Source organism: Ailuropoda melanoleuca, chromosome 11 (assembly GCF_002007445.2).
Source record: "Ailuropoda melanoleuca isolate Jingjing chromosome 11, ASM200744v2, whole genome shotgun sequence".
Lineage (NCBI taxonomy): Eukaryota > Metazoa > Chordata > Mammalia > Carnivora > Ursidae > Ailuropoda > Ailuropoda melanoleuca.
This window is the reverse complement of record NC_048228.1, coordinates 20127854-20154751: the sequence shown is the minus strand read 5'-3', so window position 1 is coordinate 20154751 and position 26898 is coordinate 20127854. Positions and strand designations below refer to the sequence as shown.

The 26898-nt window shown below is 38.1% G+C and overlaps 1 protein-coding gene, 1 long non-coding RNA gene and 1 pseudogene across 3 annotated transcripts in view; 1 reads left to right on the top strand and 2 right to left on the bottom strand.

Annotated features, from left to right (window-relative positions):
- The window catches only part of LOC117804378, a 31272-nt gene extending 24054 nt beyond the window's left edge, over positions 1 to 7218 (bottom strand). The window contains exon 1 of the long non-coding RNA XR_004628740.1: positions 7139 to 7218. This is a non-coding gene — a long non-coding RNA (uncharacterized LOC117804378). The remainder of the gene's footprint in view (positions 1 to 7138) is intronic.
- Positions 7219 to 10013: 2795 nt separating this feature from the next.
- LOC109489358 lies at positions 10014 to 12734 on the bottom strand (annotated as a pseudogene).
- Positions 12735 to 18454: 5720 nt separating this feature from the next.
- The window catches only part of AP1AR (adaptor related protein complex 1 associated regulatory protein), a 39089-nt gene continuing 30645 nt past the window's right edge, over positions 18455 to 26898 (top strand). The window contains exon 1 of one of the 2 annotated variants that reach the window (XM_034671370.1): positions 18455 to 18933. In XM_034671370.1, coding sequence (XP_034527261.1) covers positions 18851 to 18933 — 83 coding nt within the window. In that variant the 5' untranslated portion in view covers positions 18455 to 18850. The remainder of the gene's footprint in view (positions 18934 to 26898) is intronic. The other variant, XM_034671369.1, reaches the window with a different exon arrangement.

The window sequence follows — 26898 nt, the reverse complement described above, 5'->3', positions numbered from 1 at the left end:
ATGTTCCCTGTAATGACTGAACCACTGATTTGGAGCCAGTCCTAGAAGCACAGACCTAACCATCATGAGCTCATAGACTGGAAAGAAGTCCATCGTGGAGTAAACACTTGTTCGTTAGCAAGTGCAAGCTATATAACAGACACTGTGTATGTATCTAGAAATCAAGCCCTGCCCTAAAGCCCCAACACAATTTTAGAATTCACTAAGTACTCTGAACTAAAAATAACAAATGCAAAGCCTAAGAACCAACTGGAAGTTAAGCAAACCAAACAACCTCCTGAAGATCATGAAAAGTACTATTTCATACTTGCTCTTTAGTTTCCCATGTCCAACCTGATGTTGGCCTCCTAGAACTCTACATAAAGAAAAAATGGTTTTGAAGTCCTATTTACTGAAGTCCCAATAGTTTATTTTTGCTTTTGTTTCCCTTGCCTCAGGGGACATATCTAGTAAGAAGTTGCTACAGCTGGTGTCAAAGAGGTCACTGTCTGTGTTCCCCTCTAGGATTTTGATGATTTCCTGTCTCACATGTAGGTCTTCCATCCATTTTGAATTTATTTTTCTGTATGGTGTAAGAAAGTGGTCCAGTTTCATTCTTTTGCATGTTGCTGTTCAGTTTTCCCAACACCATTTGTTGAAGAGACTGACTTTTTCCCATTGGATATTCTTTCTTTTTTTGTCGAAGATTAATATACCATTTAGTTGTGGGTTCATTTCTTAGTTTTCTATTCTGTCCCACTGATCTATGTGTATGTTTTTTATGCCAGTACCATACTGTCTTGATCACTACAGCCTTGTATTATAACTTGAAGTCCAGAATTGTGATGCCTGGAGCTTTGCTTTTCTTTTTCAAGATTGCTTTGGCTAAATTTGGGGTCTTTCGTGGTTACATACAAATTTTAGGATTGTTTATCCTAACTCTGTGAAAAATGCCAGTGGTATTTTGATAGGGATTGCATGAAATATATAGATTGCTTTGGGTAATATAGATAGTTTAACAATATTTGTTTTCCCAATCCATAAGCATGGAATGTTGAGACTTCATCAAAACAAAAAGCTTCTGCACAGTGAAGAAAACAACTAACAAAACTAAAGGCAACCTACTGAATGGGAGAAGATATTTGCAAATGACATATCTGATAAATGGTTAGTATCCAAAATATATAAAGAGCTTATAGAACTCAATACCAAAAAAAACAAATAATCCAGTTTAAAAATGGACAGGATACATGAATAGACATTTTTCCAAAGAAGATATACTAATGGCTAACAGACACATGAAAAGATGCTCAATATCACTCATCATCAGGGAAATACAAATCAAAACTATAATGAGATACCACTCCACACCAGTCAGAATGGCTAAAATTAACAACATAGGAAAAAACAGGTGTTGGCTGGGATGCAGAAAAAGGGGAACCCTTTTACTTGGTAGGAATGCAAACTGGTACAATCACTCTGGAAAGCAGAATGGAGTTTCCTCAAAAAGTTAAAAATAGAACTATCCTATGATGCAGCAATTGCACTACTAGGTATTTACCCAAAGGATACAAAAATACTGATTCAAAGGGATACAAGCACCTCGATGATGGAAAGAGCCCAAATGTCCATCAACTGATGAATGGATAAAGAAGATGTGGCGTATACATATATACAATGGAATATTACTCAGCCATAAAGGAATGAAATCCTGCCATTTGCAATGATGTGGATGGAGCTAAAGAATATTATGCTAAGTAAAATAAATCAGTCAGAGAATGACAAATACAATACGATTTCACTTATGTGGAACTTAAGAAACAAAACAAATGAACATAGGGGAGAAAAAGAGAGAGAGGCAAACCATAAAACAGACTCTTAACTATAGAGAACAAACTAAGGGTTGATGGAGGGGATCTATGGAGGATGGGCTAGATGGGTGATAGAGATTAAGGAGTGCACTTGTTGTGATGAGCACTGGGTATTGTACATGAGTGATAAGTCACTAAATTCTACACCTGAAACTAATATTACACTGTCTGTTAACTAACTGGAATTTGAATAAAAATTTGGAGGAAAAAGAAATCCTATTTGGACTCATGTCATAATTTTGTCACATGTTGGTTTTGTCACATGTTGAAGGACACCTAATTCTTTTAACTTCAGCTTTCTCATCTGGAAATCTAACTTACCTCATTGAGGAAAAAAAATGAAATAAGTAGTTGAAACTATTTTAGAATTTTAAAGGGCTCTGCAACTGTGCTTTGTTCATGGTGGGGTTGGTAATGATGTGACAGTGAGGGTGATAGTGTTATTACATTTTCCATAATCATCATAATCATTAGAATCAAGATATTAGAAGAAAAAGAAAGTATTACAATAGCAGCATAAAAGAGGAGGCTAGGTGAGACATGTTTTCTTTCCATTCGATAAATGACTAGCAGCCTTTCCCTTAAGATCAGGAACATGACAAGGATGCCCACTCTCACCATTATTGTTCAACATAGTACTAGAAGTCCTTGCAACAGCAATCAGACAACAAAAAGGGATCAAAGGTATCCAAATTGGCAAAGAGGAAGTCAAACTGTCTCTCTTCGCAGATGACGTGATACTCTACATAGAAAACCCAAAAGACTCCACCCCCAAACTACTAGAACTTATATAGCAATTCAGTAATGTGACGGGATACAAAATCAATGCTCAGAAATCAGTTGCATTTCTATACACAAACAATGAGACTGAAGAAAGACAAAATTAGGGAATCCATTCCATTTACAATAGCACCAAAAATCATACGTTACCTCAGAATTAACTTAACCAGAGACGTAAAGGATCTATATTCTAAACTACAAATCACTCTTGAAAGACATTGAAGAAGACACAAAAAGATGGAAAAATATTCCATGTTTATGGATCGGAAGAATATNATTGGACAGCTACATGCAAAAGAATGAAACTTGACCACTCTCTCACACCATACACAAAAATAAACTCCAAATGGATGAAAGACCTCAATGTGAGACAGGAATCCATCAAAATTCTAGAGGAGAACATAGGCAACAACTTCTATGACATCGGCCAGAGCAACCTTTTTCACGACACATCGCCAAAGGCAAGAGAAATAAAAGATAAAATGAACTTATGGGACTTTATCAGGATAAAGAGCTTCTGCACAGCCAAGGAAACAGTCAAAAAAACTAAGAGACAGCCCACGGAATGGGAGAATATATTTGCAAAGGACACCACAGATAAAGGACTGGTATCCAAGATCTACAAAGAACTTCTCAAACTCAATACACGAGAAACAAATAATCAAATCAAAAAATGGGCAGAAGATATGAGCAGACACTTTTCCAATGAAGACATACAAATGGCTAATAGAAACATGAAAAAATGTTCAAAATCATAGCCATCAGGGAAATTCAAATCAAAACCACCTTGAGATACCCTTACACCAGTTAGAATGGCAAAAATGGAAAAGGCAGGAAACAACAAATGTTGGAGAGGATGTGGAGAAAGGGAATCCCTCCTACATTGTTGGTGGGAATGCAAGTTGGTACAGCCACTCTGGAAAACAGTGTGGAGGTCCCTTAAAAAGTTAAAAATTGAGCTACCCTATGATCCAGCAATTGCACTACTGGGTATTTACCCCAAAGATACAGACGTAGTGAAGAGAAGGGCCATATGCACCCCAATGTTCATAGCAGCATTGTCCACAATAGCTAAATTGTGGAAGGAGCCGAGATGCCCTTCAACAGATGACTGGATTAAGAAGATGTGGTCCATATATACAATGGAATATTACTCAGCCATCAGAAAGAATGATTACACAACATTTGCTGCAACATGGACGGGACTGGAGGAGATTATGCTAAGTGAAATAAGTCAAGTAGAGAAAGACAATTATCATATGGTTTCACTCATTTATGGAACATAAGAAATAGGAAGATCGGTAGGAGAAGGAAGGGAAGAATAAAGGGGGGGTAAGCAGAGGGGGAATGAACCATAAGAGACTGTGGACTCTGGGAAACAAACTGAGGGCTTCAGAGGGGAGAGGGGTGGGGGATTGGGATAGGCTGGTGATGGGTATTAAGGAGGGCACATATTGCATGGTGCGCTGGGTGTTATATGCAAATGAATCATGGAACATTGCATCAAAAATTGGGGATGTACTGTATGGTGACTAATATAACAAAATAAAAATTATTAAAAAAATAAATGACTAGCAAAGGCAATTACATTAAGAAGTAATATTAAATATTGGACTTACATACTAAATTCATCCACATTTTAGGCAGCCATTTAACCAGTGAACCTAGCCCTTCTTTCCAGATGTGTAATTCATAAAACATGCCAATCTCATAGGAAAGAGTTAACCAAGCTATATGCCTATTCTCATATATACTAAACAAAAACAGAAACCACAAAATCATTAACTTGATGTTCTCAAGATTGTGTATCTGATAATTGCAGGAAAAGGCTAGACATGAGTTCAATCCTCTTTTCTTGTTAATGATTCTTTTTTTTTTTAAGATTTTATTTATTTATTCAACAGAGATAGAGACAGCCAGCGAGAGAGGGAACACAAGCAGGGGGAGTGGGAGAGGAAGAAAGCAGGCTCACAGCAGAGGAGCCTGATGTGGGGCTCGATCCCATAATGCCAGGATCACGCCCTGAGCCGAAGGCAGATGCTTAACTGCTCTGCCACCCAGGCGCCCCCTTGTTAATGATTCTTATCAAGGCTATTGGTTCAAAGGCCTAACAGATTACAGAAAAGGAGGAGAGGAGAAACTAATTTAGAATATTAAAAATGACACTAGTCTAGCTGTCCCGCAGCACTGGTCAATCTTACCATTTTTTTTCCTCGGGTTTTTTTTATCTGTTTGTTTTAAGCTCTCCTCTCCCCTCCCTCTACTTTTTCCCCAATCTTATTACCCTTCCTCCCTCCCTAGACAGAGATACTATCCTGAATGTTGTGCTTAGCATTCCTATGTGATTTTAAAAACATTTCCTGCATAAATCAGTACCTGTACGGTAGTACCATGTTTTGGAATTCCACATAAATTATATTACACTGCACATATCATTCTGTGGCTTGCTTTTTTCATTAAAATTTTTGTTGATCATTAAAAAATATCGTAGTACTAGTTCATTCATTTTCAGTGCCATAGAGAAACAATTGGCAAAATTTCTCTGTAAAGGGACAGATAAATAGAATATTGGGCTTTGTAAGTCATGTGGTCTTTGTCGCACCTACTATACTATTGTGGCACAAATGTAGACCTAGGTGACACATAATACATGAGAATGGCCATGTTCCAACAAACTTTATTTACAAAAACAGGCAGGTACAGGCTGTATTTGCCAATGTTTCCTGTTGAACAGTGGTTCTCGTCTGGTGGCCCATTAGTGTCACTGTGGAGTTTAAAAAAAAAAAAATACCCATGCTAAATACTGAGACTAGTATGATTAAATCAAATCTCAGAAGGTACACCCTGGCACTGGTGGCTCCCCCTCCTTTTCTCAAGAAATTCCAAGATGCTATTAAAAATAGTTTACAATTGAAATCATCTAAATTAATATAGAAATCAATATAGAGATTCACAGATTAAAAATGTACTTCACTTTGTCCTCTAAATGAACTATATTATAAAACTATGTAAAACTAATTGTTAGTAATATGTCATCATGTGCATCATTCATTAAATTATTCTACTAATTTCCAAACCATTTACTGAACAAGCTGCTGTTGCAATCTTTTATTTTACATAGTTGTCCCTAGTTAAATGACACTTGTCTCTTAGTCATAACTTGATATAGGAAACTACATCAAACTGTTTTAATAAATTCCCCACAAAATTGAAAATTACTAAGTGACTTGTAATTCCAATACCTAGAGAGGTCTCTTCATAATTTTAATTGTTCAAATACTGGCCTCCATTAGAATTTTTCCTAATTCTTATATTACTAAGATCTTTACATAGTTACTATCTCTATTATATCTTACTGAAATATCATACTTAATTAGATTGAACCTACTCCTACAACCCCGAAAAAGAGCAAAGCATTGCAACGATTTCAACGATTCCAACTGTCTAGGCTTTCAAATCCCCACTCTTCAGGTTTTCAATATCATCTTTATGTTTTAGTATTGTCATTTGTAAAATGAGAGTGATAGTGGTTATTCTATTATCCAAATGCACTGATATATATTTACAGTGATGCCTGGCACAGAGCAAGTGGGATATAATTTAGTTCTGATTTTTATTATAAAAACAAATTGTGCCTATGAGGGGTAGGTATAAAATAGGTTTTAGCAAAGTCATCCAATAAATAAAACTGAAAATCAACATGGTAATAAAAAGGGCCTCCTCTGGCTCCAAACCACCCATATGGGTCTGCCCATTCTCCATGGCCTCATGTCTGTCATAGAATGTCTCCTGTGTTGGAGAACTTGTAGCACCTGGCCAGAGGCAAAGGTGGCCTTCTTTACGGGCTATTAACTGATTTCTCCATGGCTTCTCAAAGTCAAAGTCCTAAGATTACAATTCCCTTATGTGGCCATTCAAAGGTGAATCCAAAAGAGTACCAGCCTGCAGTAGGTGGCCACAGCATTGGGGAAGGAGACAGAATGGTACTGGGCATTTGCCCCTCAAGGTACAAGTGCTGCTACAATGGACTAGAGGCCCACTTTAGCTGGAGAACATTGCATAATAGGAGCTAGCACATGGCAGCCACAGCAAACTGGCTTGTAGGCCTGTAGGCTGACAGGCACCTGCACACACTTAGAGTGACCCACAAGGACTCCCCACCACCACCATTGCCAAGTGATAGGCTCAGGCGAGAAATAGGCCAGTTCTTTGGGGGTACTCACCTAGGCAATGGTAGTGCCTAGGATGTAGAATTTGGCAAGGGCAGGGCCCAAAAAATCAGGATAGACACCAACTACAGGGCTGGAACAAGGTGTTGGATGCCTCTTTATATGCCAGTCATTAAACTTCTAATGGCTGGATTTTAGAGAGAGGGGAGGGGGTGTCCTAAGAGACACCCAAAGCACTTAGGGCAATAGCTATTTACCAACCAGTATGAAAGCATTCTAGTATCTTAACAGTAAATGCCATAGTTGTATTGCTTTCTAGATAGTAGATATAGAAGATACCTTTACTTTGCTCTCACAGTTGAACAATATTTTAGTTGATTATTGGTTTATTTTCTCTCGGCACTTTGAATATATTATCCCATGGTCTTCTGGTTTGTATTATTGCTGTGGAGTAGTCTGCTGAGGGTCATCTTCCCCATAAATATGTTTCTTCTCTTGGGTTCTTTTTAAGATCTTTATGGCTTGGATGGATGTTTTTCAGTTTTGGTATGACGTGTCTGTATAGGAATTTTTAAAACTTTTCATGAGGAATTGCATTTTACAGGTCTGAGGATTCATATCTTATCAGGTATTGATACTACTTCAGATATTATTTCTTTGAATATTTCCAAACACTGTTCTTTCTTGCTTCTCCTTCTGGAATTCCTATCATATCTGCTCATTCTGTATTCCAGTCTACTAACTTCTCTTTCATATTTTCATTTTTGTATACTAAATCTTGGGCAATTCCTCAGAATTTTTTACTAGTTCATAAATTCTTTTTTGTCTTAAAAATATTTATTTGTATCAAAGTAATACATGCAAAGAGTTTAAAATAATTTTTTTACTGATTTCTTTAGTTACGACTTTCATGTCACTAAATAACACGGTTTTATTGCTAGTTCTTGATTTTTCCAATGTAGGTAGTATTTCTATCATCTATTGCTGCAGAAAAAAACACCCCCAAAATTAATGCCTTAAAACAATGTATTATTTCTCACTCTACTGTAAGGCAATAGGATGGTTCTTCTGTTTCATATGATACCAGCTAAATGCTATAGACAGCTAGAAGGCCTAAATGATCTCACTCACATAGCCAGTTTGTCCTGGCTGCCAGCTGGAGGCTTAGGGAGCTGTCAGCTAGAGCATTTCAGTTCTCCTCCAAATGGTCTCTTTATGGCAGCTGAATTCTCAGAGTCAATTATTAGATATATACATAAATTAGGATTGCTATCTCTTCTTAATTAATTCACCTCATCATAATGAAACATCCTTCTGAAAAGGCTCAGAAAGTCTCCCCAAAATATGCCACTTGGACATGGGGATTATTTTGAACTAAAGGCAATCAAGGCCAAGCGGCCTCAGGAAATCTCTTTACTTCCCCCTTGCCTGTATAAAAGAAATAAAAATTTTTCCATTTATGGTGAAATTCTGCAATTATAAAGGAAATTTATATTGGAAAGGGGGCCTGTACCATAAAGAGAACTATTACCAGAGGCAATTTTTTACCTAAGAAATTGATGTGCATAACAGGGCTGTTTCGTTTCCCAAACATCTCCCACTCTCCCCTTCCTATGAAGGGCCTTCCTCCCCTTGGTAGCCCCAGACCTCTGCACTTTTCCTTTATGCAGGATGTTACAGAAACCTCAATTACCTGGCTGCCTTTTGTGTTTCATATCTTTTGGGGGCTCCCATACATATGTTATTAAATTTGCTTGTCTCTTGTTAACCTGTCTTTTCTCATATTAAACATTAGACCAGTCACAGAACCTAGACAGGTAGAATGAAAATTTTTCCTCCCAACACCTTTTTATCACTGGTAATGCTCTTTATATTGATATCCAATTTGTCTGATATTAATATAATTACATCAGCTCTATGATTAGTGTTTGCATGGTTACATCTTTCTTCATCCCTACTTTTTAATTCCCCACTTGTAATTCACATTAAAAGTGCATCACCTGTGAACAACATATGATGAAATCTTTTTTTTAATACACTCTGAAAAAAAAAGTCCCTAGCTTTTAATTGGTGTGCTCAGCTTATTTACATTTAAAATAGTTATTTATAGAGTTGGTTTAAGTCTACCATCTTGTAATTTGTTTTTCATTTGTCCTATCAGTTCTTCCTTCTTTTTCTCTTTTTTTTAAAGATTTATTTATTTTTTTGTCAGAGAGAGAGAAAGAAAGAGAGAGCACAAGCAGTGGGAGCTGCAGGCAGAGGCAGAAGCAGGCTCCCTGCTGAACAAGGAGCCTGATGCAGGACTGGATCCCAGGACCCTGGGAACATGACCTGAGCTGAAGGCAGACGCTTAATGGACTGAGTCACCCAGGCATCCCTCTTTTTATCTCTTTTACTGTACTCTTTTTGATTGAGTTCTTTGTTGTATTTTCTCACTTTTAATATTCCCTTTTCCCTCTTCTATTGGCTGTATAGCTATAACTATTTGGGGTGTGTTTGTATGTGTGTGTGTCCTATATTGTGTCTTTTAGTGATTGCTCTAGGGCAGTGGTTCTCAACAGGGGAAAACATTGATTCCCAACGAACATTTGGCAACATCAGAATAAATTTTGGTTGTCACATTGGGAATGATGGGTGCAGATGGCATCTAGTGAGTAGAGGCTGAGGATGCTGCTAAATATCTTACAATGCATAGGACAGGCCTCCACGACAAAGATTATCTGGCCCAGTATGATAATAATCCTGAGATTAAGAAATCCTGCTTTACAGATTATTACATGCATCCTTCATTAAATATAGACTACCTTGGAATTATATTAAACCATGTTTCCATTAATAGAAGAATCTTACAACTACATATTTAACTTCTCCCTTCTTTTGTGCTACTGTTACATACTTCACTTTTCATGCTACAACTCCTACAATATATTGTTATTTTTTATTTTTGCTTTATAAGGTCAACTGTTCTTTTAAAAATTAAAATAAAATAGTATTTATATTTATCTAAATTTCTACTGCTCTTCATTCTCTTTCGTAAATCTGAGTATCCATTTGGTTTCATTTTCACGCACCCTGATGAGCTTGCTTTAATATTTTTTCCTTAAATTTCAAGTCTATTTCCTATACCCTAGTTATAAAGTTCAGAGCAGATTTTTAGCATTAAATAGTGACACATATGAAGTTTCAGATATTTATTATTCAGTGTAAACGCCAACACAATACACCGATATGATTTCATGCATTTAGAGGGGAAATATTTCCTGGATAAGTGGAAGACTGTGCAGATGGCTTCTGGAAGACCTTCATTCTAAGCAGCTTTATAGTGAAATGTTTCATTTAGAAGTCTGGACCTTCTTTCTTCAGTTTTCTGTGATCTACATTCACTGGTAGAACATGTGTTGATCATTGGGACCCAGTTTGTTCCAGGGTTCTGGGTTATTCTTCCTATCCCAACTGACATCTGAATTGAACAATGCCAGGCACAAGACATACAGCACTGTTTCAGTATCTCCTGCCCCAATAAATACTAAAAGGGGGATCAAGCTCAGAGGCTTCTTGACCTGACCAATGATCTGACGTAATACGGCTGACAGAGGCCTCCTGTCCAAGAGAAGAAAAAACCAAATCTGCAAGGCCCAGCACTAAGCAATCCCTACACTGAGAATGAACCACTTTAGCATTTTTTTGTAGTAAAAATCTGTTGTATTGAATTCTCTCAGTATTTATCAGAAAATGTCCATATTTTGCCTTCATTTCTGAAAGTTAATTCCCTGAAACATAGAATTTTAGGTTGACAATTGTTTTCTTTCTTTCTTTCTTTCTTTCTTTCTTTCTTTCTTTCTTTCTTTCTTTCTTTCTTTTTTTCTCTCTGCCCTTTAAAAATATCATTCTTTGGCTTGCATTTATTCTAATGGGAGGTCAGGTGGAGTTTTTATTGTTGTTCCCTGTAATGTCTTCTTTCTCCCCAAGATGGTTTTTTTTTTCTTTTTTTGGAGATTTCCTCTTTATCTTTCATTTTCCACAATTTGATTATGAAATGCCTAGGTGTAAATTCTTATCTTTCATTTTCAAGTACTTTTTCTATCCAATTCTCTCTTTCTACCCCTATTGGAACTAAATCATACAAGTATGTTGGGCCACTTGATATTATCTCATAAGCTAATGACACTGATATTTTTTCTTAATCCTTTTTCTCTCTGGATTAATTTCAACTGAACTGTTTGCAAATTCAATAATCCTTTCATCCATCAAACCCGCTGTTAAGCCTAACTGATAATTTATTTCTGATATTGTATTTTTCAATACAATTTTAAGTTCTAAAATTTGTTTGCTTCTTAATGTTTCTATTTCTTTCCTGAAATACCATATATTTATACCTACTATGTCCATATGTTCTTGTATATGCTTGCACATATTTATAGTTGTTATACTACAGTTCTCTATAAATTCTAATAAATGGGCTATCTTCTCTAGGTTTACTTTTATTGTTGTCTTTTTCTTGATTATAGGTCCCATTTTTATTTCCATGTCCATTAAAAAATTAATTTATAGAGATTATATGTAAAACAACAGTGAAGCTAAAGCATATTTTTTGTTCTGTTTTGATTTTTCCAAGAGTATAAGCCCTTTCCTCAGCTATGGTGAGAATGATTATTCAGATTCTTCCAAGAGTCACGTTGAACACAGTCAAGCCATATATATATATTTTTAACTCAAGTGTAATTAGCCTTTGATGATGATGATGATGACGATTTTTTTTTTCTTAGTATTTGAGCTGGGAGTAGGTCAGGTTACTTTCAGGTAAATTTGGCTCATCTTCAGATTCAACTCTAGCAGGGGACTTAGAACCCAAACATTGTAAAGATGCAGAGAAATGTACAGTCTATTGTGGTTGTCCAGCCTTTCTTCCATTGCTGCTTTCTTGCCAATATTTGGGTGTGAGTGGCATGTGGAGAGAGAATTGTCAAAATAATTTATTTTCGAATCTGGAGCTTATTCTGGTTATCTATGGCTTCATCACATATTTCCCCAAATTTAACAGTTTAAACATCTGAAATGAAGATGTCTGAGTTGAAACAAAATGATAATATTTGAGGGGTGCCTGGGTGGCTCAGGCAGTTAACCATCTGCCTTTGGCACAGGTCATGATCCTAGGGTCCTGGGATCCAGCTCTGTGTCAGGCTCCCTGCTAAGCAGGGAGTCTGCCTCTGCCTCTCCCTCTGCCTCTCCCCACTGCTCATGTGCACTCTCTCTCTCAAATAAAGTCTTAAAAAAAAAACAGTAATATTTGAAATAAAAATATTTTATTACGGGGGGGGGGTGCCTGGGTGGCTCAGTCAGTTAAGTGTCTGACTCTTGACCTCTGCTCAGGTCTTGATTTCAGGACCATGAGTTCAAACCCCACGTTGGGCTCCACACTGGATATGGAGCCTACTTAAAATTAAAAAAAAAAAAAAAAAGTATTATGTGGATCTGGCTGGAGGTAACCGATGGCAAGAAACAAGAATTATCTTGAGGTGGGTCTAATCACAGGCATGCTGGTTGATATCAACCGCTGCCTGGGAACTCCACCTGGGATGACCCAGACCATCCCCACACATCATGTCACATATGAATTCCTTACATTGCACTCAAGGGTTGCAAAATCATGTGTCCCAAGAGGGCCAGAGAGAACTGTATCACCTTTATGATTTAGCCTCAAAATTCACAGTTTCCACCATTGTTGAAACTTGACCAGATTCAAGAGGGATCATGGATACTACCACTTGACGGGAGGATGTCAATGTCACTTTGTAGGGAACAGAATGTAGGATGGAAGATATTGTTGAGGCCATTTTTTGAAAACTCAATCTACTATAGTCTTCTTCCAGATTCCACTGTCTCCCACAAACCCACGCTGCTGTCTAAACCTTGGTTGATTTCTCCTGATCTCCATCTTTGGTGGGCCAATTTTTCATCTGCCCATATTTCAAACAGGCGCCTACTCCCAAGTAGGAAGCTGTTTATTTATGAATATCTCATTTCTTTATGAATATTAGTTCATTTGGGCTTTCTTCTGTTTATTGTACCTTGCTGATCTCACAAAAAAAAAAAAGATTTTAATTTTGTTAATGTTTTTGTTACCATGTGCCTTTCATGTCCTATATTTTAATTGGAAGCAGAAATCATTAATATTTACTTTCAATGTCTTTTTTCTCATTTCTATTAATTGTTTTAATTAACTCTTCTTTCATATTTCCTTGTTTTCCTTTTTATGACATTAACTATTTTAAACATGCTTATTTTACAGTGTCTGATTGTTTATATTTGGTCTATAAAATCCAGGTATTGTTGTTGTTGTTGTTTTCTCTGCTATTCCATGTGTCTGCTTTGTGTCATGGTAGTTTGTTTGTAATATCTGATTTCAGGCTCATTTTCCAAGTGGTTTTTGATCTACGGAAATCCTGTGCAACCTAGATGGAAAGTATGTGTGTCTCCTCCTCCCCTCCACTGGTTGTTTTTGCTTTGCAATAAATCTCAAGGGTATCGATGCCTCAAAACCACTTTTTATGTTAATTTCTTAGCCTGGGGTTCCAAGGTTAAGGTTATTGTAAATCCCAATTCCTTAGTAGAAAGAGAACATTTTTTTTCTAATCCAGATCATATCAATATTAACAAATTTGCTTTTTATCTCCTACCCTTCCTACCCCTACTTTCTGATGCTAGAACTGGACTCAGCAGAATACTTTCTCTTTTGCTAGCAGGTTCTATGTTGAGATTTCCCAAAAAGGGTACTGAAGGGGCAGTACAAGACTTGAAAAAGCAACTTAATTCTTTTTTTGCTACTTCATTCTCCATATGATGGCAGATGGATCAGCAGCGAAGAGTCCTGGCAGTGTTTACTACAGCAGCCCCAGCCCTCCTGCTCCAGTGGTTAAGTGCCCCCCAGTCCATAGTGGTGGGTTCGCAGGCAGATATCTCCCATCTAGCTTCTCCATAACCAATGCGGCAGAGCAGATTTCTATGACATCCACAGTCTTCTCACAGGTCTGAATATGTACTTGTAGGGCTGTCCTGTAAACGTCTAAATTCCTCTATTGTTTACTTTCCGTCAGTCCCAGGGTGATGACTGCGCCTAGCAGTAGCTACACCTGTCAGACCTTAGTTTCTTTCTAGCGCTAACCACCATTTACCTATTTAATAATTTCCAGTGTTCCTGGTTCAAATTACTAATTCAGTTTCTGACCAGGCAAGACAGTTCTGGAACAAACTCTGCCCAGTGGAAGCACTCCATATGAATTATATAGCTGTTCTTATTAGTTCCTCTGTTTGTGAAATGTAAATGTAGGGAGAGCAGAAAAGGAAGCAAACCACTTAATGCGCATTGTACTCAGAGACACTGACCCATCGATGAAGCTCATCACATACCCAAAAGTCAGAAGAATTGGGGCACTGGTGATTCAGCCAAGAATTAAGTTATTTCCTCTTGACTTGCCCTTGGCTGAAATTAAGTAATTTCCTCTTGACTTTCTCTTTTCTCTTTAAGCACATCTTTGCATGTCTTTGTTCTTGGAAAATCACTTAAATGTTCCATTGAGCTATTTAGTTATACAAATGTAAAGTAAAAGACCATTGCAGAAATAAAGGCATTTGAGAGCAGTGATTTTTAAGTAAGAGCTAAACTGCTCTGTATAACAACACAAAGGTTTGCATTGTAGGCAGAGTTGGTTCACTTGGACTTTTTTTGGAGAAATGTTTGGTTTTTAAGCATGAAATTAAGCTATGATGTGCCTGCAAAGTGTTATTCTCATGGAAATATGTTCTTGTTGAGCCGTTGTTGAGCACTAAGTTGCTGCAGCCAGCCTTAGTGCACCTAAATTTTCACTTTATAATGTACATAAATATGTACAAAAGAACTAGGCAATGCTGAATCAAGTTAAACCTGGGCTGGACTGTTGTATATTACTTAAGACTGAATATGTAAGACTTTAGGAATCATAATGATACTGGATTATTATATCATGAAGAGAATGTTCTATTTGGTTCCCAAGACAAATACTTCTAGTTGGTAAGGGGTGAAGTCTCCCCATAAATCAGTGAATAATCTTACTTTCAATCATCCCGAAAAGAGGCAGATCACGGGACAGACAAGGCCTGAGAGATGGAGAATATTTTCTTCTCTGTAGGCCACACTTTGTTAGAGCTTGACTTCAAGCAGTGGTATATCTGAATGTATGTCGAAGAGGTAGAATTTTGAAAAACTTAGTGTTTTTCACAGGATACTAGAGATACAGGATGCTAGAGATACAGCTCCAAAGGAAAAAAATAACCTGTTGATGAACATCTCCTTCAATCTGAGGACAATTTAAAAAAACAGCTAATATTTATATTATATTTAGGGTATTATGTATTATAGATAATTCTAGTATGGTATATATAGTACATTATAGAAATTAAAGTGTAATCATACTATACTAAGCACTTGCTTTTAATATTATACTAAGCTCTCAATTAAATGCTTAATCATTTATCCTGACAACAAAACCATCAGGTAAATTTTATTATCTCATTATCTATACTTTATAGCCATTGGATCTAGTAACCTGCTCAACTGAATTAAAAGAATGAATTCTTGGACCACTGTGGTAATGGAGAGCACAGAATTCTTTCCCTTGCAGGAACCTCCTAACCCCCAGAAAAACATAATTGTAGCAACTGATCTCAAGACAACAAAACGTGATTAGTAGCCAACAGAGGAACTCTGAGCAAAAAGAGATTCATATTTGGAACCACATAATCCAGAAGATAAGAGGTACAGATTGCATGCTGACTGACTCCAGAGTATCCACGAGAAGAACTCTTCATTTGATTTCAGAATAAACCACTAGAGAGAAAGGAACTTTGCAAGGCATGGGGAAGGAAGAATTCCTGCTACCTGGAAGGTGGGTAGATGGGGTCTCTAGCAAGCTGATATTAAGTGGCCATCACTGTAGGTAATCTCTGTCTCTTACTGGTAAATTGAATAGTCTACCTGGCAAACTGCCATATAAATGAATGCTCTAGCTGTGATAATTAACATATAAATCTTACCGGAATATACTTGACTATTGTCTTTACTGATTTCATAACCACGCCCAAATGCAGGATTAGTGACACAATACTGTGTCATGGCAGAAGCACAACAAGCCTTGTTGTCCAGAGACCTGGGTTTTCTTCATCTTATGCCTTTAATTCAGTGTGCGACTCTGGGCAAATTACGTAATTCTTCTAGAAGTCCTCTTTCTTATCTGTAAAATGAAGGAGTTCATCTGCTTTACAAATATTCCTTCCAGTTATACGGTTTCTCCCTGCTAATTCTGCTTAACTAATAGCAGATCATTCAACTGAATGTTCACAAACTTTTAAAGCTACATTTGTCTCTGTCAAATAAATAAATAAAATCTTTAAAAAAATTTTTTCTGATAATTTAAAAAACTGAGAAAATACAAAGAAAAAAATCTCCCCAAATCCACATTCTTGATATGATATTATTAATATTGTTATTTACCAACTAGCTTTTATTTTCCCCTAGGAATATATGTAAGAAAGAATGTATATGTGTACTTAAGAATGCATATGCTTTGTTTTAAACATGACTTGGAACACACAATATATATAATTCTCTATCCTGATTTTTTATATTATTCAGCAGCATTTTGCCATGCTATTAAAGCTTTTTCAAAATATATTTCAGATGGTTGTGTACTATTTTAAGACCACACCAGCAAATTTAACCATCTTTCAATTACTGAGCATTAAGTTTGTTTCTGGCTCCTGACAAATATTTCCAAATGATTTTTCAGAATGAATTTCACTATCCCCAGTTCAGGAGAATACTATTTCACTGTCCCCTTGCAAAAACTGAACTTTTCATTTGTTAATTTTTGTCAACCTGACAAGTGAACAATGACTTCCATTTGTGTTTTAATTTGCTTTGTTTTGATTAGTTAATTTTTAAATGTTTTAATCATTTCTACTGATTCCGAGATCGTCCATATCCTTAATGGAGTTCAGATCTATTTTTAATAAGGGTTTATAAGAATGTCTATAGCAAAAAGTATCCATCAGTGTCTGTAATTGTGGTGTCACATGCAACTGTGAAAAATAATAGAGAAATCGCCACATATACCCTTTACCCAGTTATCCTCAATGGTAACATCTTGCAAAACTGTTATGTAATATCAAAAACAAGACACTGACATTGACACAACCAAGATACAGGTTTTCCATCACCGCAAGTTTCCATTCCCTGCTCCCTGACCCCTGGCAACCATGTAATCTGTTCTCTGTTCCTAAAATTTTGTCATTTCTAGAATGTTTATATAAATGGAATTATGCAATATGAAAGCTTTTGAGACTGGCTTTTCAATTCCATATAATCCTCTGCGGATTCATTTAGTATGTGTGTAACCAATAGTATGTTCCTTTTTGTTGCTGAACAGTATTCCACACCTTTCTTCATAGCTTAATAGTTGAATTTTAAAGATTATTTCATGAATATACTTGCTTGATTTTAGGGGCTGAAAGAGGGATAGAAAATGTAGTTGCTATTTAGGAAGTCATTCAGTCATCCCACTAACATTCACTGATTACAGACTATTGGGCCAAACATATTCTTAAGCACTTGGTTACAAAAACGACTAAGACCCGAATAAGGTCAAAATTAATTAGGTAACAGTGCTAAGACTGAAATCCAGTTCGGCCTAGATTCAGGAAACAAAATGAATGGCTCAACATTTTTTCATTAATAACAATTTTCTAAAATGTAACAATTTTCCTAGGTTAAATTAAAACAGGCTATAAAAATAGACACAATAAAAAAAAGGCATTTTATCCAAAGGACTAGGCGCTTATTCAACCATGCCTTATATCCGATTTTTTTCCCCCTATTTTCGATTTTAAGGCCAACTACAAAAACCGAGTTTTACAGGAGCATTTGAGGATGCAGCCCAAGTCGCGTCCGAGTAGCTCTCTCTTCCCATCTACTGCAGTTCCCGGCAGCACGCTTGGATCGGAAAGGCTAGTGTCCCTGAAAAAACCTAGCCCTCTTACTTCCTCTGGACGACAACCACCCGTCCGAAATGATTTGAAGATCTGATTTTCAACAAAACAAAAAGAGGCCACTAGATCGCCATTAAAAAGTTTCTCCACAATATTGACAGTACAGAGATAGAAACGCAAACTAGAGACCAGAGGAGAAAAAATTCTTGGTGTGTGGAAAACTTCAATCAATCCCTTGACTCTATTTGCCTCTTACGGTGCGGTATTAACAAAACCTAAGCACACAGTGCACAGATTAAGTGCCCCTTCTCATACCATGACTCCTGGCCTTGGGCTCTAGGTAAGCCGCTCACAAGGCTTTGGTACAAAGTTCGAAGGTTGAGCCTTGACCGTTGCGACACAAGGAAATGCTCAGGAGCCAGAGGCGGGAAATGCAAGGAGAAAAGGAGATTTCTAGTCAGGTCAAGGTCCAAAGGAACAAACACCCACAACCAGGAATTGAGCTAGCCGCAAGGTAGAAGCTGCGGACTCTGGAGCTTGTGGAAGTGACGTAAGAACCAGTGGACGGAGGAGGCGGGGCCGCAGAGGGAGGGCGCCCTATTGGGGCCCGGGAGAGGCCGGGGGTGTGGCAGCGCCGGCAGCGAAGCGTCGGCCAGGGCGCACGGGAGGGCGGGGCCTGGGTGCGCAAGGCGCGCGGACTGGCTTCCTTCAGGGGCTGGAGGCGGTCACTTGTGCTAGGTTGGGGTCCGGAGGTGAGCGAGGGGCCATGCGGACGGCGAGGGAGTCCAAAGCCCGCAGCCTCACACTCCTCCCTCAAACGGCGGTGACTCGGGGGCCGGTGGAGTAACCGCTGCTTTTGTTCGGAGCGCCCGTCCCTCCTGTCACCTCAGCTCCTCACGCTGCCGCGCTCCGGCTGGCCCGCCCTTGGTCCCCGAAGCCTCATTCGGCTGGTGCCGCGCGGATGCGGCTGCCGGGCCTGAGTGTGGGCTTTGAGCGGGAGGAGGAGGAGCAGCGGCGCCTGGGCGGCATGCGATGGGGAACTGCTGCTGGACGCAGTGCTTCGGGCTCCTCCGCAAGGAAGCGGGGCGGCTGCAACGTGTAGGAGGCGGTGGAGGGTAAGCCCGCTGGGGGAAGGGCCGGGCTCCTACTGGCTCCTCCTGTTCGGCCCCTTGCGGGGAACCCCCTTCACTGTCTCGACTGCGACGGCTTGGAATAGGCCGGGAGCCCCTCTGCCCTCACCACTTAACGGGCGTCGAGCTGGTGGTCCTAGTGGAGGCCCTGGTCGAGACGGGCCTCCCAGGGAAAGAGCTAGAGAAGGGGGCTGGCGTCGCTCTTGCCGCCTCCAGCAAGACTCCCTCCGATCGCGCTGTCACGCGGGGTAAGAGTCATGGAGGGCATCATCTCTGGGAAGCATGAGGCACCCTCGCACGAAAGGGCAGTAGAACGGGCTCCACAACAACCCGGACACACCCTACGTTGAGTTTGGGCTTGATGCCAAAGGTTGTAGCTTTGTATTTGACCCTCCCTGTGGCTCTCTCAGAGCCGCTGAGGATCTGGCTCCAAAAAGTTGATGCCTCAGAGGGAATTTTAGTAAAAGTCATTTGGATGCTATAGTAAAATAAGTAAGGTCCCAGACTTTGAATAACTCTTTGACACCTACAAAAACTTGCCGAGTTGTTGGGCTTTCAGTGGGCTTTCGGATTCTTGGTATTGATAGTAAGAGAAGCAGTGTGTAGCTTTTCCGTATTAATATTTTGGTTATTTCCAGAGGAATGCTGTACTCTGAGTGCTACCTATAAGCTCTGTTAATACTAGAGAAGTAACAGCCCTTCTGAACCTTCTTCTCTTGATTAAAACTGGTATATGTAAAACTGACATGCATAGTTTTTTCTATTCACACCATCTATAAAATAATAGAATTTCGTAATATTCCATTTTTGTGGGTTTTTTTATTTCTTAGGGTATTGAAAAAATTAGAACAAATTCCTTTGAAGTTGGGTTTGTTGTTGTAAAATGTTTCCCAGGAATTCAAACTTAGAATGAAAAATCGGAACCAAGCCACTTTACCTAAAGAGTAAGACTTTTTGCGCTTTATGGTACGGATTGCTAAATTTTCAGGATCTCTCTCATTCAACCAACATTATCAGGTCATAAGGCATTCTGAATACATAAACTGAGGCCACATGATTTATAATTAGGATGTTTTGGTGATAGAGATATTATATTTGATTCACTCATTGGTTCATCAGGCACAGATCCATTGTGTTCATTGAGTCACCTCTCTGCGAGAAGGTAACCAAGATTGTATACTAAGTATCCCTGAATGGAAAAGTAAGAAATTAAAGATTTTGTGCCTAGAAGAGCTATTACTGTCAAAGGGGAACATGACAGCTGTTTTTATCACATCAGAGAGAATCTTCTAATTTACTTTTAATTTTGGTGTGCAGGTGCACCTATGTAGTCAAGTATGCTTCAGTAGGTTTCCCTAAGGACTAGATGCCACAAAAGTCTCTGGCTTTGTTAATATTTTATTTGTAGTTGTGTTGTAGCATGTTAAATTCTAATTGTAGCTTATACTCTCATTGGGTAAACAGAAATCACTTGTATTTGATTTTGGACTACACTGTGGTATCTGGGATTTTTGTTTTGTTCTTTTGTTGTGATTTTACAAACTAATTATGTTTTCCTTAGAGGGTAGCATTAAAATTGTAGATTTTATTCCTTGAGCAGGTGAGGTTGGCAGCATAGGGAAGGGGCTCAGAGAAATCAGTGAATTAGTGTGTTAATTGTCTGTAGATACGCCACAAAAACATAATAGTTGTATCTGTATTCTTCTGTTAGGAGCAAAACTTGAGCAAACACATTTTGTTGAAGCAGTGAATGTCTGTGGGTGTGGACACTGTCATCTAAAACCTTATTAATGGTGATATCGATACTGTTTTATTTCAGTCCATAAACATAGGTTTGGACAGTTCCCTTACTTGACTATTCTGAATAACTTACTGTTTTACATTAATTTCCACATTGTTTTAGGACTTTCTAGTAAGCATGCGGAGACAGGTGGATGTACTTAATTGTTACTTACAGAATAAAGTTAAACTTTGCCTCTCATTTTAGTAACTTTTCTTTTTTTTAAATCACCTGGTAATTCTGATTTTCTTTTAAGTGTAGATCTAGATAGTTAACTAATAGTTCATCTGAGGGCGAAATAATCAGGGGTGATCACAAAGACTTGATCTGATTTATATTTGTCACTGTAGTGGCCACAGGTAGAATAACCCTGGGCTTTTTTAGACTGTTTTAGGCTGGACATCACAAGGGTGCGTTATGATCTAGGGCCTGAGCCTGACAGATTTCTCAAGGACATCTTAAAAGTCAGATCACTCAGTTTTCACTATCCAGTTTCAAAACCAGAATTAATGTTTTAGTTTATAAAATATTAGAGAATTCTAGATTTTATATTCTAGAATATCTGTCAGTGGTCAAAATATTAATATCAGCGTTGAGATATATCAGAAACCTTGCTACTAATAAAATTATTTGGGGATTAAAGCAGAAGGAGTTAAATATCTTTAAGGAATAAAATTCAGACATCTAATGAGTCATCCTTTCTCACTGTAGGGAGTTTTGTTTACCAACACATTCTAGAGGGCTCCACCTGCTGGTCGGTTCTTGGGCAGTACTAGACATGTTTTGTATAGATAATTTTGGTGTTAGTTTTTTTCTCAAACTGAAGACCCATTTGTTTTGTTGTGTTGTATTTTCCCATTTTAATCTTGCCATATAATTTCACATAGTGGTTCCAGTTAGATTGTACTATAGTTTTATATAAAGGTATGATCATGTTTTGTATCCTTGATATTTAACATTTGTTGGCTCTTTGGCTCCAGCAGCAAAGTTGCCCTTAGGGAATAGTTTATGGTGATTTTCTATTTTCTTTCCTGGTAAAAAATATTTTAGTAATAGCTGCCAACATTTCGATTACTTCCTATATGTGCTGGCTCTGTTGTGCTTTACATTATCTTATTTATTCCTCATCACAATCCTGTCAGGAAGATAAGTACTATTACATACATTACAGATTGAAAACTGAAGCATGGAAAGTTTAACTTGATGAAGATAGCTGAACTGGGATTGAGCCCAGTCCCTCTGAATTCAGAGCCTTTACCCTTAACCACTAATGGTTCATGGCTTTTCGTTTTGTAGGTAACGTATGCATACATCCGAAAAGCTTGCCTCTTTATTCTGTGTGATAAAACTGTTCTTTTCTTGAAACTATGCACTTGACCTCTGCAACATTATTTTTATTATTTTCCTGTTTATCTCCTGACTAGTTCCTACTCTATCTGCCTATTAAATACAAAATTTTTCTGTCTTATTTAGTTCCCTTCACACGTATACCCAACCCTGAAGAAATTTCATACATTCCTATGATTTTCAAATACCATGACTTCCAGATCTCGTGTCTTCTAAACAGACCTCTTTTCAAAGGTTCACTGTATTTTCAGTTGCCAACTAAAGGGATACACTGGGATATATGAAGGCTCCTCCAATCACCCTATCTAAAATACCTAACAAATATCTAGAATAGATATGTCTCTCCCCCGAGATTTCTTCTTCCTCTGCTTCATGTATTCTCTCATTCCCGTAACAGCTGCATTCACAGCTTCCAAGCTACAAACCCAACTTCATAGTCCTCTACCTCTCTCTTATCAACTATGTTAGTCTCTCCTTAACTTACTGGACCCGTTTCCTTTGTTGGTATTTGTGCCTTAAACTTTGTCTTTCAAATCACCAGGTCTCCCCTTCTTCTCGACTATTCTCCCCTCTTGTATCTCTCATACTTCAGTCCCATCTTCCCTTTCTGTCATTGGAGTTAGTCTTTCTAAAACCCATACTGGATCATACCATGCCCTTGCTTAACCACATTCTCTGTGTCCCATTTCCTGCAGCTCATTTGCTCAGCCTTTTTTCCCTTCTGCGACGGATGATGAGTTGCATGGCATTCAGATGTGCAATGTAACATCCATTTGTATGCTCAGGATTTTATGCGTTTGGGGGTAAAGAGTGTAATCTCACTCTTTGTTCTCTTGTTCAGAAAATCATGTCAGAATACAAATCAGTGGGAATAACATTAAAAGGAAAACAGTCTATTCTAATTTCAAAAAACTTAACTCATTCGTAACTTTTTTGATAAATGGTAGCCTTCCATTCATTGAGAGTAGTATCAAATTTAAACTCCTGACAAGGGACACCTGGGTGACTCAGTTGGTTAAGTGTCTTTCTCTTAATTTTGGCTCAGGTCGTGATCTCAGGGTCATGGGATCGAGCCCTATCAGATTCTTTCTCTCCCTCTCAATCTGCCCCCTAACCCCCGCATGCGTGGTCTCTCTAAATAAATAAACTCCAACAAGATAACTATAATCCGGGGGGCCTGGGTGGCTCAGTCGTTAAGCATCTGCCTTCAGCTCAGGGCGTGATCCTGGCGTTGTGGGATTGAGCCCCACATCAGGCTCCTCCGCTGAAAGGCTGCTTCTTCCTCTCCCACTCCCCCTGCTTGTGTTCCGTCTCTTGCTGGGTGTCTCTATCTCTGTCAAATAAATAAATAAATAAAATCTTACCCAAAAAAAGATAACTATAATCCATTTTACCAGCCTAATTGTGTTTTCTAATTATATTTTCCTTAGAGTATACCATTAAAATTGTAGATTTTACTTCTTGCTCACATGACCTTGGCAGCATAGGCAGGGAATTCTCTCCCATTCTTTCATTTGCCACATCCCCAATATGCTATATACTAGATGAACTATACCCATTCCTGTTTTCTTAAAATACAGTGTTCTCTCATCCTTGCCTTTGTGTGTAATATTTCTTCATTTCCTGTTCTTCGTGAACTTTAATTTTCCTTAAGTATTGTTTTTATATGAAACCTGCTCCACCCCCCTGAGACAATATTATCTCCCTGAGGAAGTAATATTTTCTATAGGCTTAAATCTGTTTTATAACAGGGATTGGCAAGCTTTTTCTTTAACGGGACAGTTAATACATATTTTAGTCTTTGCAGGCCATAAGGCAACTACTCTACTTTGCTCTATTAGTACAAAGACAGACAATATGTAAACAAATGCATGTGACTGTTAAAATAAAACTTTGCCTTTCAGAAAAAGGCAGTGGGCCAGATTTGGCCCATGGACCACAGTTCGCTGACTTTTAGTATCTTCCTTAGCATGAGATGAGAGCTCCTCAAGGTCAGGGACTATGCTTTATCTTTCTCTCTCTCTACTCTGTGTCTCATGTTTGTTGAATGAATGGCCAGAGAGTATTATTTTTGAACTTGTAAAATTTAGAAAACAGAGTTTTCTCTTATTCTTCTTTTTCTTTTAGATGATTGTCTAATTTTGGCAAAGAAATCATTCAATTCACAGAGTTAGATGCATATCCTACTAGTTTTATGTTGATTCACTTAAAAAAAAGGATCATATAGAGTACCAATGAGCATTTAATATTTTATCATAATATATGTTGCTAAAATAGTAATCAATAGTGTCATTATTGAGAGATTCAGTGTAGTTTTCTATGTTTGTCAGCTTTGTAAACTATACACGTATAAGATGTTTCTCTCGAAGTTTCAGAATTTAGGAAGGAAAACAGTAGTAGATTTAAATGGATATGAATTTCTTGAATATTCTGTATTTTACCTCAAAGACTCCCCAGGGCTGTGTTCTGAACCTCACTCTGTTCTTCCATAATACATGTTTTCTTTAATGTATTTTTCCTGGGTGACGGCATGAAAACACATGGCTTTCCCTATTATGTGCATACTAATGAGCCTGGTCATCTCAGTGTTAGCTCTGAAATTTCATATTGCCCACTCAGTATCTCCATTTGGGTATCAAACATAACTTCAAAATCAGTTTGCAAAGCCAACCTCATCTTTCTTCCTTCTCATAGGCCTTTCCTCATTTTTTTTCTTTTGCAAAGCCCCAGCCATTTCTGCTACTTTGTGCCCTACCTTGTGAGTGGTAACAGTATATAGTCACCTAAACCATGAACCTGAAAAGCATGTTAAACTCCTCCCTTTCAATCACCCTTCAAATCCAGGTTGTCAGGTTCTGTAGATTATACCTTCTGAATGGCCCCTACATCTTTCCAACTTGCCACATCTTCCCTGCCTTAGTATAGACCTTCTGTCTTCTATATATTTGTATCTCTACCCTCTTGCTGATACCTTTTTGAGCTTATGTCTCTCTAATCTGAAAACCAAACAGAAAGAAACACTAAACCTTACTTAGACTCCTGCATCTCCCCCTAGCTACTACCCTACTTCCTGTCCTTCCCCTTTAACAACCTAAAGAATTGTCTTGATATCTCCATTTCCTCATTTCTTACTCAGTCTTCAAGGCAAGCTAACGTTCATTATCCCTGCTACTGCTGCCTTTGTTGCCCCCCACCAGTATAACATCAAAACAGCCATCTTAATCCAGTGGATATTAGTGATGCTTACTGTACTTGATCTTTTAGCTGCATTTGATGCTGTTGGCCCTCCATTCACTCCTGTAATTTCATACTTACTGTATTTTCTGTCTGCCTTCCTGGGTAGTGGATTTAAATTGATCTATCTTTCCTATCTTCTATGAATGTTCATTTTCATCACTTCAATCATTAAATGTTAGAGTCCTTCAAAATTGAATTAGACTCTTCTCCTACTGTACTTTCCTTAAAGCATAGCATGCATGTAGTCACTAATCTAGGAGCATCTTTGACTCTGTTGGCCCATCATCCCACATTTCTTAGTCCATCCCCAAAACCAGATTTTTTTATACCTCCTAGTTTTTCAGCCTATCCATTTTTCTCACCACTGCCACCTTAGTCTAAGTTGTCCTCTTTTTTTGCCTAGATTTCCAACACCCTGTGTTAAAATAACTCTCTTCCACAATAACCATTTTCTGACACTGCTTTATTCCCTCATAGCACTTAACCACTCCATGACTTTGTAAACTGTTGTCTGTTCTCCTTTAATACAGTATAAATTTCATGAGGTCAGGCACTTTTATTTGTTTATTCCTATATATCCAGTATAGCAACAGTGCTCGCCAATATTAAGCACTGAATAAATATTTGCTGACTGAGTGGGTAGACTACCAGTGGGTCCACCCACATCCATTCCTGACCTTTTTCAGTTAATCCTGTATTTTGGAATCAAAGTAATCATAAATGTAAATCAGTGATACAAACACAACTTAAAATCCTTCAGTGGCTTATTGTACTTTTAGAATAAACCCTGAAATCATTAATGTTTAATGTAGGTTTCAAGGGGGGTTGTGGGCTTCATCTGTGTCACATTCTTCCTTGAATCCATTTCTTCTCATTTTACTTACTTAACTCCTACTCATCTTTTAGATGCCAGCTCAAGGATTATTTCCCACAGAAGTCTTCCCAAACCACCTCCTACTCTCAGGGAATAAGTCCTCACACCATCATGGAATCATCTTCCTTTTCTTTTGAGTACTTCTTCACATTTTTATTATACCTGAAATAGTGTGATTTATTTGGTTAATATCTGTTTTCTGCTTTCAGTGTAAAGGAAGCAGTCCATGCCTGTTTTTGCTGACCATTGAATACTCAGCTCCAAGTTATATATGCCTAATATGTAGTATTTAGGCAATAAATACTTGTTCACAGAATTGATGAGTATGTTTCTTAAATGCATCTTGCTTTTTTCATTCCCCCTTGCCTTTGGTACCTGCTACTTCCTGAAATATTTTTTCTCACTACTTGGGGCCAGGCTAATTCCTCCTCCATCTGAACTTTGATGCCTCTCATCTGAACATATGCCACTCAGAGCATGGTAGTGTTAATTTTCCTGCATATCTACCCCCATTAGACCCTAAGCCTCTTGGGTACATGGGTCAGTTTTTATTCACTTCTGTATTTTAACTACAAAGCTATATATGTCTGTCATTCAGTAATCCAGAGAACTTCAGTTAGAATTAGAAAGTTCAATATCATAGATACATAAGTAGCAACAGTTTCTAAAAGAAGAAGGTGGTCAGCAATTTCAGATGCTGCACACAGATTAC